We start from the raw sequence: 20,942 nt of genomic DNA, 5'->3' as shown, positions 1-20,942 counted from the left end.
CAGGAGAAGTTTTATGCCTGACAGCACTGGCTGGTATAGCCACTGCAGAATGAGAAGGACTCTGTTTTGCCCTCATGCACATCAGCAGTCCCGGCAAGGTCAGGTGCTGATGCAAAAGCTCTGTCCTGGAATCTGCAAAGCACTCCTGCAAAGCCTCAAATCTCTCCCCACTCAAACATTTAAGCATTTTCCTGTTTGTAGTAGTAGAACGTCATTCTCCATAATGTTTTAGGAGGTGAAAAGATCTCATCCATATCGGAAGTCTAGATTTTGGCTTCCAGATATTGATTTCTAAGTTGTCTCTTTTTTGACTATGCAATAAGCACAACAATCTTTCAAGCAATTCAGTGGCTTACAAAAGAGCTCACAATTTATACAATGACAGGTTTGTGAGGTATTTCTTTAATTCATTATCAATTTAGGGGATGCACGTCTTCTATTTTCATGCTGTTCAACTTCCAGAGGAAACACTTGGGTAGGCAGAGCAAGAACAATCCCGTTTCCCTTCAACACTTTGTCGAAGGATGGCAAATGTGACCTTTGCATAGTATTACCACAAATAGTATTATGCAGCTCTTGTGCTACAATAATAGTTTGGCCTATTTCCAGAGATTAAAGCTGCTGTATTGAGAGATCACTTTCATGCTAAAGAGACTGCTGCAGATATTGCCCATTGCTCCACGCTGATATTGCAGATGCAGGGTTTATAGAGACATCTAGCTTTCAGGGCAAAGGGAATGCGTGTCACACATCTTTTGAGGGATGAGGATAAACAGAAGATTAAAGAGGTTAAAAAGAAACTTGAGTTGTTTTGTTTGGCTTTTTTTTTTTTTTTTTAAAGTATTGCATGACAGGATTATCTGCTAAAATCTTAATTGCTTTTGTAGGATTGACCCATTCCATGCATTTTGTAAATTGCCAGGTTGGTTCCCATTAAGCTGCCACTCGCTTTGCCATTCCAAACACCAGTGTAACAGTACCCATTCCAAGCTTTCAATGAACGTATTTTTGTATTTCTGTATGTGCTGTGCCAAATTTATAAGGTGAAAATAATCTCTCTCTACCACAGTTTTACACTGTGAATCAGTTTCTTTGTCATGAAAAAACTTGTAAGGAGAACTAGGTCCCTGTGTACAGAAAGTAAAAAACAAAACAAAACCACAAAAAAACCAAAGCAACTGATGTAGGTTATACCCAGAAATTCTTATCTTTATCACAGATCTCACTGACCTAAGTCTTGGTTGTTCGTTTCTTAATGGCCATTTAAAGTAATAATAGCCCAGCAACTCTTTTGACAGATTATGGAAACAATTTCTTTTTGGAATGCTGCAGCTAAGTGATAAAGATGAGCTACCTCTCCAGAAAATTAATACTGAGCTTACACTGTGAAGTTACTATTAGACAAGAAGCAAGTTGTTTACTAAAAACATTTTTCCAGCTACTTAACCAGGCATCTTCCTGGCGTGGTAAGAACCATTTGTTTAAAAAGTCTTTCACGGTTTCCACTTCTAAATAAAGAAGAAAGATATTTTATCCTCTAGATGATCCTTAACATTTATTGGTCTGTTCTAATGAAGCTCTCAGGGCAGGTTTAGAAATGTTAAGAACAAAAGGGGCCAATGTAGTCACCAGTCTTACTGCCCGTGTAACGAACACCACAGCATTTCACTTGGAAATCTGTGCATTAAGACTGTCACTAATCCAGGAAAGATGAGCTTGCTGCATGTCCCAAAAAGTCAGACTCTGAGCGTTCCTCTGCAAGCAGTGTCTGCAGCAGCAGCAGCTGCTGACACTGAGCTCCTCCTTACTGTTTTTGCATTGCATTAATGAAAAAAGTAACAAATTTCAGTACGAAGAGAACTTCTATCTCGTTCTGATAAAACTGTGCAGGTCATGCTACATAAGCCCATTTAGGCAGAGATGATAATAACTTCACCCTGGAGAGCACATAGTAATTTAATTCTTTTACAAGTGAAATAAAACAAATAAATAGACTCACTCTACTTTGTTGGAGACATGCATCCACCATACAAAACAATTTTTTCCTTATCTGAGGGCTGACTCATGCCTGCACCAGTCATCCCAGGGAAGAAATGGACCACTGAGCCCCACGTAAACGAATACAGCTCATTGCTGAAGCCGGGTGAGTACTCTGCTCTCATCCTTCGTTTACGTGCCCAGTGGATTAATGCGCAATCACACCTTGCTAGTGCCACTGACCAAAGTATTAATTTCCTTTTGAGCAGTAGAATTGTGACATCAAAGGCCTCTTAACTTGCTTTATTGAAAGAACAAGGGATGCTCTCTCATCTTTATATTAACAAGGCTTAAAATTTTAATATGACAGAGCTGAATGCAAGTCAGCAGAGAGTGCCGTGCCTTATCAAAGTCCCGAAATAAAATAGAATTTAGAAGTTGCTTCAGATTACTAAGTATTGGAACTACTGGCTATCCAAATGTATCACTGGAAAAGAACTAGAAATAGAAAAAAAAAACCAAACACCACACAACAAAAAAAAAAATTAGCAAAATAAATTGGACAGAAAGAGCTGGAAAGAATTCAGGAGGTTTTAACCTCCACTAGATAAAGGTTATTGCAAACGCAAAAAGAAACGCTGAAATAGACATAAACGGAGATGATATACACAAGCTATAATATTTGTGGCCTGTTACTTCAAAGGCAGTATATCAACTTAAATATGTGGGACAGTACGGTGATGCAGAACAGGACAGACAGCAAGATAAAAGTGGAAGATAAAAAGCATGAGGTGGAGAATACAAATAGGGAAATTTAAGGAAGAACAGAGAGTGATGAAGAGAGAGAACTAAATGAGCTATCCAGAAAGATTAAGAGGATTTAATGCATAGCTTAGAAATGTGGAAAGGGTACCATTAGTTGTAGGATTAAGTGAATCATGCTGTAAGGAAGACATGCAGCAACCCAGCAGAGTGCAATATCTGTATTTATGCCTGCATGGCAGAAGGAGAGAGGTTTTCCTGAAGGGTCTTGAAGGAGTGATTTCACTCTTTTTCTTACTTGAGGATACATCCCACCCATTAGTTCTTCTGTAGGGAAGACCCTTCACCCCCAGAGATCTCTTCGGTAGCTCTCTGTGGAGCCTGGGTTGTATTTCTTGCTGTGCAGGACATACCAGGAACACATTTCTCTCTAGGCTGCTTACAGATCTCTCAGCTCTCTTGAATCCTACAGGAAAGAGGTGTTGTCAAGTCATGCAATGCCTCCTGCAGCTTCACTTAAGGCATATGATGGACACAGCAGCAGCTTTGGGCTGTTAGCTACCTGTAGTAGACCCGTCCTTAGGTCCAGTGCCGCAGCAGTGGTCACCTCTTCCTTCATGACCCCACTCACCACATCAGGGAGAGGGAGGATGTAAATGCTAAGTTACAAGCCCAGCGATGGTATGTGAGGCAGACACCAAGAGAGTGAGTCTCACACTTCGTGAATGAGATTTGGCAATTCTGAGCTTACAATCAAAACAGGAAAGCAGAGTTACAACTAATGAGAGATCCAAATCTCCGTGACTTTTATTTGCATTCTGTAATGGTGATGTGATGGTCCCTTTTGGATCGTAGCTCACAGTTATAAGTCTGCAAAAATAGCTGGACTTTAAGGAAGTGAAAACAGATTTGGAGCCTGTCACTCTGGGGTGGGGAGGGAAAGTCCAAGTGATGACTCACAGATCTCCCCTGACTTCTGTTACTTTATTCTGATGGCAAGAAACAAATGCTGATTACTACTGCTGATCGTTATTGTGGCAATAGTTATGCATCGAAAATGAGATGATTTTCATTGCATTTGGATGATGTTAGTTTACCCTCATTAGGATTTAAACAAGCTTAAACACGTTAGCAAACAAGTTATTTCACAATGTATTTCACAAGGCACATCGGATCAGGTGTAACCACCCCGGTCCCATCAGCTGAACATTACGGCATCCAAATACCTTGCTTCTGGTGGCACAGAAGAACCGGGAAGCTGCAGTTCTGCCACTGCCAGCAGACGGACCTTCGGCAAGACATTTCACCTTTTCTCTCTCTGTTTCACCTGCTCCCTTTGCCTTGCCTACTTCGACGATGACGGTGTGGTGTGACCCACCGGTAGCATACGGGAGCAGCAGCCCTGGCTGCACGACTTAGGAAGACACGCAGCTGCTGCCAGTGACTTCTGCTGCGCTTGTCTGGCATTTCACACAAGAGATTACTTTCTTATACTGCAAGTACACAAAACCTCATCATATACTTTGGTAAGAGATGGCAGCAAAAGATGTTAAACCCTCAAATGTGCGTGTCTCCTGTGAATGTTTTGTTCCTTAACGGGTAAAAGGCCTCTAGAGGGCAATGCAGCATTGATTTCACTGGTGATTTTTCCATAGCCATGCAGGGAGTCTGGGATCTCTGCACCACTTTTCCAGTGCTCTGTAACTCAGGAGGCCTCAGAAACTAGAGAAAGAAATGGATTCGTCTTCTGAGTACAGCTTGTGTGGTCTAAATTATTTGAACTACAGAATGATCCAAACTAGCTTTCAAGATCCAGAAAAAAAAATGCTGGAAGTGAATGGAAAATAAAGGCCCTGTAAATAAACTGGCAGAGCAAAGTGACCTTGAAAAGTGTAGCACGCTTCCCATACGAATTAAATAACAGAAACATTCAGAGTCTTTGCTGGGAGTAAGAAAGTTGATGCAGTAGCTTTTGCACAGGATTAGAGAGAAAATGATTTTGCTTAGTTTGGAGATGAGAAGGATATGAGAACAAAAATAGGCTGACAAGGCAAGCAGAATCGCAGACACACTGAGTAAAGGCGAGGCAGACACCTCCGCATTGCCAGCTGCCAGGGACAAGGCTGGCCAGGGAGGGGGGGGTTCTTTTACAGAACAAAGTAAAACATCAACAGAAGCCTTTTAAAAGAACAATTGAAAAGTAGATCTCCTGTTTACTGAATATTGAAACTGCAGTGAGAGAAAAAGAACCATGCTCCAAATTGAGTTTCCCATTTCATTTGTTTATATGGCATGATGTTTTTTAAGTCACAGGTGGAGGAAGATCAACTGACGTAGTAGGCATGAGACCTGGGAGATGCTATTTCCATATACATTTCTCTAAGCCCACTGAAGTTCATAATCACATGTTATCAAATCACATATAAAGATCACACCAAATACACACCAACCTTCCTGTAAAGTATTTCCATGAGGTTGATCCATGCTACTTATAAAATGTACTTATCTAGTAGTTTGCATTTAATAATAAATGAAAATGCACCATGAACAGATACAGTAATGCTGGAGTATTTTAGTCTGTCCTGCTGGGGATGTACCCTGAATAAGAAGACCCCCAAATTTCACGAAGATTGTTTCTCTTGAGAATAAAAGAATGGGAAGATATTTAGCACACGGCCAAAGATTTTTCTTAAACAGCTTGGAGGAATAATAGTTTGAAGTTGATAATAAAATACTGTCACATTGTCCTTTAAATGAGATAAAGTGTTGCTGGTTTATGATGTAGGATGTGTATCACTAAATGGCTAAATTTCCAGAACTGCTAATTCTGCAGTTCAACAGTTACACCCTTTAGAGAACAGAGAATTTTTATTAATCATCATGGAGGTTGTAATAGATTACAAAATAAAAAAAAAAAAGAAAGAGAGAGAAAAAAGAAAATTGGAGAACACGAGTTGATGGAAATTTCACGTGTTCATAAACTGTCGGGATTTGGGTCACAAATAGTAAAGGTACTCACAAGATGTAGCAGATAACTCCTATACTCCACATATCTGTTTCGTATCCAATAGGTTCATAGTTTATAACTTCTGGAGCCACAAACTCAGGTGTCCCAAAGAGAACTTTCAGAGAACCTGCACTTTCTGTGAAGAATGAAAGAGAAAACTGTTAACTGCTGCATGCAGGATTTAAAAAGTTATTCTCCAACAACAGAAAAACCACTTTTGCTCTCATATTTGTGGTTTTGTTAAGATTCTTACCTGAAAAAAATAAATCATGCCTGAACTGCTATTTTCTCAGCTGACACGTGAATAGTAAAAAAGAATGACATGTTAAGCATCCTTTACCACACAGTACAAGGCACATGCTAAGAAGGTTGCTATTGCAAGGAGTTTGCACAACACCAGGACTAAGAAAGAAGACAACTTTTACTGTTTAATTAGGTTTGGATGTTCTGAAGTACACGAGTGTTTGAGCCTTCATCGCTATAAGCAGCTTCACAAGAGCATTTCAGGATTCCAGGGTTAGAAAGGAGTTTTCACAAGTTATCCAAGATTTATTAAAGCTCAGGGATCTGTTTATTATGGTAGAGATACGGTAATGATAAAGTTATAATAATAAGAAATATCTATTTCAATCCAACACATTTTTATAGGTTAAACAGGAAAGAGAATCAATACTGGGTCACATTGTCTCTTAATTGAAGTGTCACAGGTAGGAGGTGAAACAACAAAACAAGAAGATGACGCACCTAATGGATCACTACCTTATCAATAAAAGTGGGTTTGAGCCTGCTCTGAAAACCAGACTTGACTACAAGCATACCTCTGGAGCCCCAAAATGGTGAAAAAAGGGGAGATATCTTACATTTGGCTCTGCTTGTGGATGCTTCTGAAATGATCCACAACCAAGCTACTGCTAGCAATATGAACTAAAAGAATCAGGTCATAGGACATGGGAACTTTATCTTTCTTGTGCTGACCCACCGGTACTACTCTACTGGAAAATGCAGTGATGAAGGTAGAATAAGAACCTGTACAGAATCTAACATTACCAGTTTATGCTACCAGTATGCAACTAGGAGTGATATGTCTAATTTATGTCAGGAGATAAATGGTTTCTGACTTCAAACAGGCTTGGATTTAGGTTGAGATACTCGTGTCCAGTCTGCACATGTACCTGAACAATCAGTATTTTTCTTAAGTGAGACACATTGCACTGTGCTTATCTTTTGTGCAAGAGTAGCATCCAGATTAGGCACAGTACAATGATAGAGGAACCATCCCTCTCCCAAAGAGATTACCATCTAAACAAAGCAGATATGAATGGGAAGAAAAACAGATGTAACAGATTCCAATCCTGCTTCTGCTAAGGTAACCACATGCACAGATTTCCAGCTCTGTTATCAGGAGAAAAGCTTGAAAAAAACAACAAAACAGCGGGTCAAAGTTTGGAGAAGACTACAATAAAAGCTGTTTGTCCACAACACTGAATCAGTACAGAGCATTTTTATTGACTCGAACTTCCATTACTTTATTCTGCAACATAAATGCTGATCCAAACTCTGATGATGCATTTACAGTTACCTCCACTGAAAACTGTTTAGTTATTTCATAAAATGTAATCATGCATCTATGCTAGTACTCTTTTGATTTATGTAAACCCCCAGCTTACAACATGAAAATTGAAGGATATATGGGGTTAAGAACTTCCCTCAGGATTTCACAGTATGCTTGCAAGAAATTTAGGCACTACCATAGTGAATTCATTCACAATTGTGCCAGTTTCTCATTTTAAATGTTGTGAAACACTTTTTGCACTGCTCAGATGTGATGATAATAAATTAATTGTGGAAACCTCATTTTCACATGTAATCCCTGCTTTCAGAGACTCTCTGCTATGCAGAGAGAACCTTTTCTAGGGTTAGAAAAAGAAGAAAGCCTGGGAGCAGTCCCAGGCATTCACTTTGTTCTCCCCATGCAAGTCCGCCAACAACAAGATCCTTCCTGCCAGACATCTGATTAGCCTTTAAAAATCACATGCAAAAGATATTCCACAGCATCCCTATACTCATGAAACCAGAGCCTTCCTACAACAAAAAGATCCAACCTAAACTGATTTAGCTAGAATGAAGACGATGTCTTTTCCATAGTGGCAATGAGAGATCCCCCTTCCTTTCCAAAAACAACTAGGAAGCCTAAGATACCATTTTCCCTGTTGCCTTTTTTCTAAGGTCAGCACCCACATTTTTTTTTCCACCTGTCCTTATGAAAAATTACCAAAATTTGTCACAAAGAGCCTATTTTCTAAAAGCTTCATCATGATCGTCCAAATCTCAGGCTCGGATTTTCACATCCAAGTTTGGAAGCTTTTCTGTGCACTGTGTAAACTACCATGAGCCACTGTGTATGCAAAAGGCTGGTGTATGAAATGTGCTGCCCATAGGTCAGAGAAATGTTTTTTGAAAACACGGCATTTGAGTGCAAGCATACAAAGTGAAAGAACTGATACAGCATTTTCTGTGTATAAAAGAAAAAAAGAAAAGAATAAGACCTTTTCTATGCAGTAATATGTCAACTCTTTACCCAGATGTTTACAAGCTTGGTACACAGTAGGATCTGTGTTTGGATATCACTTAGTTCAGACAGAAAGCTGACAGGCTAGCTGGAAACTGTAGCCGGCACTGTGTATAATCAACTGATTAATAAAAAAATATCTTTACAGTACTCAAAACCCGTTCTCTTCTCCTCGAGAAGTTTATCTTAAACAATTTTCTACATGTGTTCCTCAGCACACCAAAAAAGGTCAGGAAAATATCCCACTGCGGCTTTGGTATTTCCTGACAGTATAAGAAAACTAATTAGCTGCTGCAAATGACGGCAGAAGGAGCTGATTCTATTTTCTCTAAAACCGATTGAAACAATGAATATTTAGAACCATCAGTTTGCGTTAGTTACAAAAAAAGAATTACAAATGAATCTCAGAAGCTGAAATGCAAAATCAGTCACTGCTCCCTTTGGCACTCCCTTGCTTGAGAGGTATCTGCTGCATCAGGGACACAGACACAGTACGAGGGCTCCTAATCCCACATCTATTCCATCAAAGTGAATTTGACAGTCAATTTCAAAATCACAAGGCTTGAAGGAATACAAATGGAGGAATGTGCTGTCAGTTCTCCATGTAAGACAATTAGCAAAAAGAGGTCACGTAGTAAAAATTGTTTTAGCAAGTGGAACATTAGGGGCATGGAACGGGAGGGCACATTCTCTTGCTATGGAAATGCCACACACCCTGAGTTGTCCAGAACAGCAGGCTGGTGAAAGAAACAGCAATTACCTACAGTGTAACTTTGAAAGAATTAGTAATTAGCCAAATGAATATACAGCATTGTAAAACCAAAATCAGGTTCAGTGCCCATAGCTCTCAACTTTCTACATTAAAAAAAAAAAAAAAAAGTTATATACAGGTTAGAGATTTGCCACATACGATTTGACGGTAGCAGCTCACAAACTGGTATCAGCCGTGCCTCTACATTAACAGAAAAATGGAAAACCTAATGGGTATGAACGAGCCCCTGAAAACAGGATCTTCCTTTTGCTGAATGTGGGTTTAACCGGGATGTCAAGTTATGAAGGTAGCTGAAGAAATTTCTATAAAAAGGTGTTTTGTTGTTACATGCCTGTCTGTTGCTGTTGAAATCCACTCGCTTCAGCAGTAAAAGTATAGTTTTCCAGGTTCACAGCTGGAACATCCTGGGATGAAGTCTTTCACACAGCTGGTAACAAAAATCTCACCACTGGCAAAGGAACATAAATGGTGCCACTCTTTTTTTTTAATGAATGAAATAAACGCTTATGTCTCTCAGTTCCAAGACTCATGTAATGTTGTGAATGAGATTCATGCAAAATTCATTCAAGTTGAATATCTGAAATCTGAAAAGCAGATTTGTTTTTCCCTACTTGTTCAACATACCATTTTTTGGTTTGTTTTAGTAAAATTATATTCTTGAGTATGTTGTAGTCTGTTACTTAAGTATCAAAAGAAGTAGGATGAGCAGCATATAGCAGGTAATAAAGAACAGGTTTCAATTTCAAAATTTACTCATGAAAATGTTCTATTTTTTAATAAGAATTATAATTTTGTTTAAAGAGTGAAGGGGAAAGATTATAACTAAGAATATAGCTGTAGGCAACTTTATGCAGAGTTGTTCTAATCAATTTAATGGCAAGAGTGACAAATCTCAGCTCAGCCAGTGTAACATCTTCATAAAGTGTTTTAGCTCCTTTTAATTTTTGGAATTATTATTTTCTCTCTTGTGAAAGTGCAGGATTAAAAAAAGATCAGTGTGTGATTTGGCATTGTTTAACACTGAACAAACACAACTGGAGGGCTGCCTTCTAAAGCTGAGTTGACAGCGAGTAATATGAAAAGAAGAACCCTCCATGGTCTTTGGCTTTCAGATTGCAGATCACGCTGGAAAACTTAGTCCAGAATGAATGAAAAGAAACAACTAAAAACACCTTAGGAAGAGGAGGAGCTTGTCAAATGGAACTTTTTTTTTTCCATTGTATTATTTTAAGTAGTATTGTTTTATTAGTCATTTTGAGCATGACCAAAACACACCTTTTTATAGAATTCCTCCTATAATTTACATATACAACAATATGTTGCTAGTTAGGATGGGAAACGAGAACACTAATAGGTAGGTGTAAATTCAGTGTAACTATCCATACTTGGAAGTCTTCAAGAACTTCACCTTAAATTCTGCTGTTAAAAAAGTTTCAAATATTTGTAATACTACTCATGCAGATTGAGGTTTTGTTCCATTTCTTAGAGTTAGAAAGTTAGTGTTTTACAGTTTCTCATAGTAAAAGTAATATTTGTTAATATTCGTACTTTTGTATATTTTACCTTGCAATCTACAGGTATACTATGGCCACGGAAAAAAAATAGCTACTTTCTGCAAACTTTCAAAGATGAGGTGCCCTTCTCTCTCTCTGGAATGTCTTATTTTCCCCTTTTCTATTTTTTCCTAGTTTCATACTTCTTTGTATAAAACATTTCTGTTTACTCTTTTATATGGAAGAATATAATGGTAAGTATGATTTAATGCTTGTCCTGTCCCTTTCCCCATATCATACTGAAATAGAAAAATCATTACCTAATCTTCTTGCAAGTCCAAAGTCAATGAGTTTGATACTTGTACCAGTCTTGTTGACACACATAATATTTTCTGGCTTCAAATCCAAGTGCACAATACCCTGCTTATGGATGTACTGAACTCCTTCTGAAATCTGTCTCATATATTTAATGCATTCTCTCTCTGTCAGTTCAAAGTCTTCATCAATAATTCGTTCAAAGAGTTCTCCTCCTGAAACCCTAGGAAAGACAGAAAAAAGAGGGCTTCTGTACCATTTTCATTTTGAGAGCAATCAAACTATTTCCTTTACACAAATCCAAGTATTTCAAGCTTGCAGTAGTCACTCCAGGATACAATCTACATTTTTTGATGTCATTATCCTTTATCGTTCAGCCACCTGCACCTGGCTGTCAATTGCGTGCAATGTGGTTGTCACACCTCTGATGTGTCCTTGCCACCACTCCAGACTCCAAACTGACATTTCTCACTGCTTCCTTCCTTTCTATGCTCCATTACTACACAAGTGCAGATAACATAATTTAGAAATCAAGAAAACTACAATACAGGATAGGAGGGGAAAAAAGTGTGGATCAAGAGTATGATCCCAAAGTATGGGATGGGTCATAGAAAAGGACAAAACTTTTAGTAGATTAGCAAAAAGGCATTTGAGAAGAAGGGAGGCTGAGGGTGACAAAGAATGTCTGCAGAAGGAAGAATTCAAATGATATGTTTAATTGGAATGCAAAGCTCAAAGGGTAAATTTCTGACCCAAGTGAGCTCAGTGGGAATTTCCCCCTTAGCTATGGCAGGGCAATATAATCCACAACTTTTTCAGTGCTGGTATTTTTAGCTGAACCATCATCACACTCCTTGTAGGTCAATTCCATTTTTATGCTCATTTAAGATGTGAAATAAGTAGTCTTTCCAGGGCAGAATCTCCTGGTTTGGACTCTTTGTGGAACTAAAGTGGGACAGTTCACATAGATTTAATAAAACAAAATGCATTTTTTTTTTTTAATTCTGAGTAATCACCAACTGTTTCATCTGTTCGTGTCCAAAGATGGGAACTATGTTTTTGGATGTAGCAGATGAATGACTGATACAGAAGGGAGCAAGGGGTGTTTAGAGCAAATTTGCTATTAGAAATCTGCTCTAATTGAAATGTTTCATGGTCTTTATATGGCTTAAGATTTTGCAGCATTCATGCTTATTGCCAAATGTAATTTCAGTTACAGAAAGAAAACACGCAAGTGAAAAATGGCCTTGCAATGTTTGCAAGTTGTCAGATATTGGATTACACCCCTCATATCCTATACTGAAATTGAAACATCTGGAGTTCTGGACACATCTGTTGCTTTGGCCACAAGATTTCAGAAAATATATAATCATAGATGCTACTGCAGTTTCCTGTTAACATGGAAATAGAAAGAACAGCACACACTTGACACATTCAGAGGTTGAATTGGATTAGAGCACATTTGTAACATAAAGCCAATAATATGGTGATAGCTATTGAAAAAACAGCTCTGATGTGCCTGGGATCAAGTATTTTGTTACTGCAGTAAGACATTAACTTGTATGGATGTGTTTATGAAAACATCTATATGCAAAATATTTATAACTGGAGCACTCTGCAGTTCCAAATAATTATCATCCTGATACTAAAAAGTATGGATTCCTTTTTGACTGTTAACATGGATGTATTTTTAACAGAAAACTGACATATTTTTTAGATCCTTAAAGAGAAAGTTTCCCAGAAATTGTACCATTGCCTCAAGCACCACTTTTTAGCATACAATTTTGAAATGAATTACTCTTAATGCATCTGCATGCTGTTTTTACCTTAGGACCACCAGACACTCTGGAAGCACCATTAAACTGCAATTGCATTTATAGAACGCAAATTTTTCCATTTATATCCTGAGTGAAATGCAGGTTAATTTTTCACAGGTTAGGAAGCTGAACCGAACCAATGCAGATTTGGTCCTGCATACACACAACAGGACCTGCTTCTGCAGGCTTTCTTCACACAGTCACAGCTGTCTCAGAATTAAACATCTAATCAGGTCAATGTGAGGGAAATACTCTTCTCTACAGAGTCAGAGAATACACACTTAAAATATTTGATTTTAATATTTTGGTCATGGAAGAACAGTGAGAAAACTCTACCATGGAGCTGCCCAAGCAAATACTCCCTGCATTTTGATAAATCTTCCTTTGAAACAAAGACAAAACCTTAGAGACTTGTGTCAACTTAAATCATACCAAATAAATGGAGACATGCAGAGTTGACTGCTGCAATTTTGCTTTAATAATCTTAATTTTCAACACAATAATTTTCTTATCTATGTCAAAATAAACTGACTATCTGAAGTATGTAAAAATGTACTTTAAGGCACTTAGCTCCCAATGCTGAATACTGTTCACAACATGCTACTGTTTTTTAAGCTCCTTTTCCACTGGGATACTTATTTTGGAACAGATCCTGTATTATATCTGCAAAGGAAATGCCTGAGATTTGCCCCGACTTCTAACAAATGGTAGTAGATAAGAAGGTTTTCAGGGAAGAGCACATCAAATGATTGAATCACTATAGCATTTAATTTAAAATGAATGACCAGAAAAAACCCTAAATTTATTATACATATAAAATCAAACAATGCAAAATAGTGGTATGACAAATTGCAAAATGAGAGAAGAATTGCTGGGCAAAGTTTAAAAGCTTGTAAGAAAGATGTAGGAATAAAATTAAAATGAAAAATTCAGGATTAATATCAGGAAGAAAAATCCAAAGATGCTCCTCGTCAAAAGGTCCACTCTGAGTGCAAGGGGGAGCTGCTAAATTCCAGTCACTGCTAACATCTGGTTTAGCAGAGGACTAATGGCAGATGAGCTTGATTTATTTAAAATCCACTTATTTAGACTCTGGTAGGAATAAAAAGAATAGCTTGGATACGAAGAATTTTTGAAAGTACTTGCCACAATTTCCCTGACATGCAAAGAAATATTAGCTTAATAGATAAAACAGAAACGATCCATTGGTGCCTTTCTAAACAATAGTGGTGCAGTTGCCATGCTGTAACTGTGTCACCTGGGGACAGTGACAGTGCAGAGGCCACTAAACCATCTGACACAAAGGTGTCACAGAAGCATCTCACTGCCCAGACCTGCTCCAGAGCAGGGACTGATGGCTATCGCCTGCCTGCATGCTCCTTTAAGATCTCCTCCTCCTATGGCTCTTAACGCTATGGAAATTTCCACATGGGGTTTCAAAACCCTGTGTAGCCACCAAAATCACATCCTAATTAGACTGGTTAGCAAAACTACTTTAAGTTTGTTTGTATTTTTGTATATATATTTTTTAATAAACACCCTTTCTTTGCAGCGGGGAACTAATGGAGTGTAAAGCCCTATGATATTCAAACCTCTTTATACATTTCCTTGTTTTCCATTAAGTCTGCCAGCTTCCAATTCCAAGCTAAGTAGGGCTCCCTTCCCTTACCATCATCAGCTTGTTCAACTTCTGAATCTAAAAATAAAAGCACCGTCTTGCACATAAGTACCAAGGTTGTATAACGGCATTTCAGTCTCTGAAATATGCCAGTGCAATAGCAGCTTTCACATAATCTAGGCAAATGCCAAGAAAGCAAGATAATAGATAACGTCTCTTTTGCTCCTAACAACCTATTTCTTGTTCAGCAGTTCCAGCCAGCAAAAAAACAGCTTCTCCTTGCAGCAGACAGCCCATTAAAGTGCAGCTGTCTAGATGTGGCAGCAGCACAGTGGCTGATGTAACTTTTTGGGAAAACACATCAGCACAGATCAGGATTTCCTTTTCTTTCCAGCTGCTACTGCCACAAGTATGGGATTCACACTAAGCAGGTGCATTACGCATGATGCAAACATCACGTTGGTCATGCATGCTCATTCTCAGTGTTTCTGATGTCTGACCACTACTTTCCACTCCTCAGTGTGCAGATACTTTTCTCATAATGAATTTTAGTGTATGAACATGTTCTCAACTTTCTCTTTTCACGAAGAAAAAAGAAATCTATCTTCAATGCCTAAGTTCCAGCCCTGTGAGATGCTTTATAGCACTGCTTAAGGCGCTTTTCTTCTCCTTCCCACGGTGGTGTAGAGTTAGTAGCCCAAAGCAGTTTTTGTGAGGTGAAGATAGCTATTGCTATCTTACTCAGCAAGTACATGAAAGCAACCTAGGCTGTCTTCAAATCCAGCTTTACTCAATTGTAAATCTTGTGATAAAGAGTGTAATGACTTTCAGGGAGATAAGAAATCCCCTTCTATAACTGCGACACCTGGATCTTGACACAGAATCTGTCTTGATATTAAGGGCAGATCAAGTCATGTTTAACTAGATTTTATTTTATTTTATTTTTTGAAACAAAAAATACGAATATGGAAACAAAATTTACAATTTTGGAATACAAATTTGGAAACAAAAATACAAATGGGTTACAGTGTAAACCATCTTTCTGCATCTACTGGTCTAGATTTGGAGCATTCACTGTGCTGACCGGTGAATATTTCTTAGACGGATCTCCATTACTAAAAATAAGTGTTTTACAATCAGAGTGTTTATGTTGTTGCAAGAAAAACTCATCAGACTAATCCCTTTTTAAGGTCTCTTAAAAATATAAAAACTGGATATTGCCCTTGATGTGAACAAAGTGTTCTCAATACCTCTTGGATACTATAAATTTCCCTGGGTGATTTTTTCATGGAAATTCAACTGTTTTGTTGTAATTTAGCTTTAAGGTTTGCATTTGCAAGTATATCTCTCTCCTCTACAGCCTGTTCTTCATCCACATACAGTTCGTTGCAAGAGATAACTGGTCAGTGTGTAGGTGAAATTTGACACAAGCTTATTCAACATCTGCTTAGAACTTCCTAAAGAAAAATGTTTTTTCTCCTCCTCAAGCACATTTTTGGTTCTAAAAACAAGCCAAATTGCAACTAACTTTTTTTCTCTCCCCTCCCAAGTTGGCAATAGAAGAGTGAGCTGCAGAAAAGCACTACACGTACTAGATTAAAAACCAAATGAAATAGATAATGAAGTCTGCAACACATCGTCACTGATTTTAAAGAAAGACATCACAGATTTACTTACACGGTTTAAACAGCTTGGATGAATGACTGGAAAAACTTACAAGGTGTGAAACCTTGCAGACTCTGAAGCTTCTGTCAGTCACCCATATCTAGGTAAGTTGCTACTTTTCTATGCACAATTATTTCCAACTTTATTAGCTTTGTTAGCATGATCCGTTTTATACTTACATTTCCAAGACCATAACGATGTTGGCTTTTTCTTCAAAGGCATCTACACATTGGACGAGTTTTGGATGATGTAGACAGTTCATGATGCTGATTTCATCCCTTATGTTTTCTTTATCCTTAGCTGAATATGCTTTGAAAAATTTTCCTGCCCACACTTTTCCAGTCTTCTTTTCAACAAGCCTAAAGACTTGTCCAAATTTGCCCCTGAAAACATACATCTATTTCCATAAAATGTTTTTACAATGCATGGTCCACAAAGACTAGCAAAATTTTACTAAATAAGCCAGTGCAACCACACTATCTGAAATTAAAAAAAATTATCATATCGAGTACTGTTCTGTACTGATTTTGTGAAGAGTAATCTGCAAGAAATTTTGATGACTACCATATTTAGAGAGACCCCAATTTTACAATTAACATTTTTTATACAAGAGGGTTCAAAAAAGGGACACCTAGCATTCTTTAGTTCATGTGACTCAAGTTTTCCTCCATAGGCCATATACCTATGTAGAAGCAGAAGGTAGGAAACATCTCAGGTTTGAAGTGAAATGTCAGGATGTAGATGAAATCAGAACCTGAATGATAGAGTCTACTTTCAATTCACTTCACTGTATATGTACAATTGCACCTCTATGACACACTTAGCCAGCAGAAGGATAAATGCCAGCTCTGTTAAGAGAACCGTACATGATCCTCTGCCCTTCAGCACCACCAGCAGCACAAATTGCTCAAAGATTATCATGGCATGCAATTCACATAACCATGAGTTTGAGCAGTGAGAAACAGCCAGGCTAATCGCTGACCTTCTCTGAGCAATACTATTAATGCTCTTGGGATTATAACCACTGTCAACAGAGATTTTAGCCTGTGGGCAGGATAATCTTGTAACCACTGATGGATATAATGGAAATGCAAGTGCACAGTGTGTTCCTCTTTATTTTTATTTTTTTTTTGCTAGCCTTGTAATTTCTTAGTAGCCTGGAAAGCAATGTGTCTTTAAAAGCACAGTATAGTACTTACGATCCCAGTCTTTCTTCAATATTATAGACATCTGAAACTTTTTGTTCAGTGTTGATAGTAACTGTCCGATATTCAATCTCTGTTTCTTTCCCTTCTACAAATAAGGAGTGAGGACCGTGATTAAAACCTCCATAGAATATGAAATAAAAACATAGCTTTTATTTTTTCCTGATTAAAATATGAAATTCTTACCATCATCAGATAGCTCCGCTTCCTCTTCTTTAAGTTCTTCTGTAAAGAAAATCAAGACGTGAATAATGCATTAAATAGGATATTGTGCTCACATAAAGCAGTCAAATTATTCACAGTAACATGGGTAACTGGCAGACCCTTATGGCTAAGCAGCAAAACCAGTCAGGGATTTTGTGTATTAACTCCATAATTAAAATCTCTTCACCACTTTTTCATTTCTAATAACTACATAGTCAAACTTCAGTCACCATCTCTTGATAAATCTAGTTCTTGTGTTTTACAGTGCTTGGCTACTTTACCGCCCTAGTAGAAACATAAGCATACTGAATCAATTCAAAATCATCTAATAAATTGCTTTAGGAAAGCCTTAATGGAATAGAAAATAAATTAAAAATATTAAAATCAATAGCTACACTTCTGGTTCAATGACAAATCCTTTTCTGGCTTTTTGATGCATTTTTGCAATTGTAAACCTAAAATTAAAGCATGCTCATAGATGAAAAGATTTCCCACAAAGCATGGAGGCGCATTTTTCAGACTCAAGATGACTAGAAAATTTGGAGAGTGTACACCTTCCTGAGCATGGAACTTTGAAAGCAAAGATGTCCAAATGGAGACTCAGTTCTGCAGGAATATTCAAAGGCATGCAGAGGTGTAAGCAAGCCCCATGACACAAGGCAGATTGGAAGCTGGCCTGAGTGTTCTGATTATAATTTTTTATTCTCATGTGAATGAACTGTCAGTAGCACCAGTTTGTGTGTTGTTCCCTATGTTGCCTGCAGGTATGAGGCAAAGGGGTGGTAGCTGGAATGTTGCTATACATTACTTACACTGCTTGGACTTGCTCCTAAGACCTCTGGCTATGACCAGTAATTTGAGCAGCTGCAAAGGCAGTTTCATGGGGACCTGTACGACTTTCCCTGTAGCTGCCAAAGCTGCACTTTGTCATCATAGAGTGCAAGCCTAATCGAATGATTTATCCCTACTGTGTCAACCAATTCATGTTATGAAACATTAACACATTACTCCGGACACCTTTATTTGCCTTAGAGTTAAGTGCAGTAGTGGACAAGAAAATAGAAAGAAAGATGAAGGGAGCGCAGGTAACTGATCTGATGCAGGCATCACCTTTTCATATTCAAGACATAACCCTGCATATGTATTCCGGTAGAAAAGCCAATCAAGTAAATATAATCTGTTACTAAAGTCCTCCTCTCTTCCTGCAGGATTTGCAACCCTTGTATGTCCCAAAACAGACTCGCTGGTTTGCAGTCATTTACCAGAAGAGCAGGGAGGGAAGCGAGCCCTCCCCATGCAGGCGTAGCTGTCCTCAGATCTTCCTCAGCTAGAAACCACACTTGCAGAAAGCACATCACATTTTCCTCCCCTTTTAAGGGCTGCCTAAGGGAGCTGATCCCAGCCACACTGCCCGTAGTTAAGGTCTGCCAAACGGTGATTAGACAAAGAAGTCAGTTCCCTGTTCTGCAGCGACACTATACTGAAGACATGAACTTGAAACATTTTGGTTCACAACTGCAAGCCTAAATTAATTAAATAGAATATATCTGAGCTTTGTAAGCTCTGCATAGCTGTGCTAAAACCTTTCTCAGAAGTGTGTTAACGGTAAAAAGATTTCCTCAAACATGGCAATGTCTTCTTTAATCTCTTGTGACTTACTACCTTATTTTAGTAGCTGTTTTCTTGAAATTCACATTGAAAAGTTACCCATGCCTTTCTTTGCTAGAATTTTATTGAGATTGAGATTGCTGATATGTAACGGCCACCTCAGTATGAAAATCAGTAATCACTCTTCCTGGCAGTAATGGAAAATCCCCTGTTACTCAGCTAAGTGTTTACATAGATGACAGTTTAATGTCCTGACTTTCAGAAGTGCTGAACATGTGCATTTTCCACTGCCTTCAGTTAAGGCACCAGCTACACTCACGCACTTGAAAAATCACGCTTTATATAACTTGCCCTTTCTTCACGCTAGCTGCAGTATCAAGAACAGAAAGCCAGAAGCCCTGGAACTGAGAGCACAAAGACAACCCACCCTCCTGCAAACAAAATGCATTTTCTTTTCACCCAAAGAAACTTTTTGACTGTTAAAAATTTGTATCACAATGATTCATTTGCTCTATAGACTCTTTGTGTTAAATCTATGCAAGAAAACTGTCAGACTTAAAAATAAAAATAGCTTGTTTGCTTTGGTCCAGTACAAGTAGCGCTTGCTCTAGGAAAAGCAAATCTAGGAACAGGTCAGGTCCCCAGCTCTAGAAGGTGTTCGTCCTGCAACTAAAGAAAGAGGGCATTCAAACACAGGGAATTCTATTATGAAAAGCCAATACCGCCTAGCTTTCTTTCAATTTTATTGCTACTCTTAACATTATTTTTTCTCCCTTTGAAGAGAAGTTGCATTTTGATTTACATCAGTTTCTAAATCTTTAAAACACTTGGAGTATGATTCCCTTTTGCTTGGAAATGACTGTTGAGAAGCTTACACAGCTTTGTGATGCTGCACCATTTTGCTATCATTTTGTCTTGCTGTGGCAATGAAAGATAACATCACAAGGACTATGTGAGACATTTAAAACTCTAAAGCTCTGCATATAAAGATAAGGAGGGAGAGATACAACACACAGTCCACTCTCCAAAGACAGGAAACATGGCAAAATACATAATTTTGGTGCTGAAAATTTGGTTCTGGGATTTTCAGTGTGGTAGGAATATCAAAGTGATCCTTGCACAGTAGGTAGATGTGGGTGTGCCCAGAAATCTGTACTCAAAATCTGTTTTTAAAAAAATAATGTTGATTTCTTTGTGTGTGTTTAAAACATTTGTAACAATTTACAATAATTTCTAAAATACTCCAACTCTTCCCATTAGCCTAATTGAGAAGATGTTAAGCAGACAAGAGGAAAAGCATACTGAAAAATATTTTACATGCATTGCACCTGGAATCAAAAACTCTAAAAAATATTTTTATCACCCATACAATGCTGCAAACCCAATATGCTAAGCAGGATACAAGTCACAATTTCACAAGATCAGGTATATTAGGGGCAACGGGACTGAGGTGCTTTACCATGCTGGGATCTGAAGCACAGAAATCATGTCTAGTATGAGAGGCTAATTCAATTTCTGCTGTGTATTCAGTGCTTGCCTGGCAGCAAGCTCATTTGCTTTTTCCAAAAGCAAATTTGGGATAGTGTTTTTGGTTTGGTTTTCTATGGTATGTCCACTATAAAGTGAAATGAATCCCCCAGTATGTTTCAGGTAAGCCACCAAACATAATTTCCCAGTTGGGCAAGGTCTGAATGGGTAACGTGTGAAATATTTTATCTCCCTTTACCTGTGTGCTGAACGACAGAAGTCTGTCAGCCAGCATGCACGGAGCAAGCCAGAAGTCAAGTTATTGGTTGCTTTCACAAGGCAGGTTTTAGGGATTTCTGAAGCCAAGTTTCCACAATTGATGCACAGAAAACATAAGCACAGACACCCACATGAAGCTACAAAGGGACTTCAGCATGCTTACAGCCAGCTTAAGCATTCATTG

General features: G+C 38.2%; 1 protein-coding gene across 7 annotated transcripts in view; it reads right to left on the bottom strand.

Moving 5' to 3' along the window:
- MYLK (myosin light chain kinase) overlaps positions 1 to 20,942 on the bottom strand; it is a 211,858-nt gene that overhangs the window by 9,348 nt on the left and 181,568 nt on the right. For all 7 annotated transcript variants that reach the window (XM_080601101.1, XM_080601098.1, XM_080601099.1 and 4 more), the window contains 5 exons: positions 17,387 to 17,425; positions 17,195 to 17,288; positions 16,175 to 16,378; positions 10,901 to 11,118; positions 5,759 to 5,882 (listed from right to left, as the gene is read on the bottom strand). In XM_080601101.1, coding sequence (XP_080457227.1) covers positions 5,759 to 5,882; positions 10,901 to 11,118; positions 16,175 to 16,378; positions 17,195 to 17,288; positions 17,387 to 17,425 — 679 coding nt within the window. The remainder of the gene's footprint in view (positions 1 to 5,758; positions 5,883 to 10,900; positions 11,119 to 16,174; positions 16,379 to 17,194; positions 17,289 to 17,386; positions 17,426 to 20,942) is intronic.

Source organism: Anser brachyrhynchus (genome assembly GCF_964034855.1).
Source record: "Anser brachyrhynchus genome assembly, chromosome: 7".
Lineage (NCBI taxonomy): Eukaryota > Metazoa > Chordata > Aves > Anseriformes > Anatidae > Anser > Anser brachyrhynchus.
The sequence above is the reverse complement of the archived record's forward strand: the minus strand, read 5'-3'. Positions and strand labels throughout refer to the sequence as shown.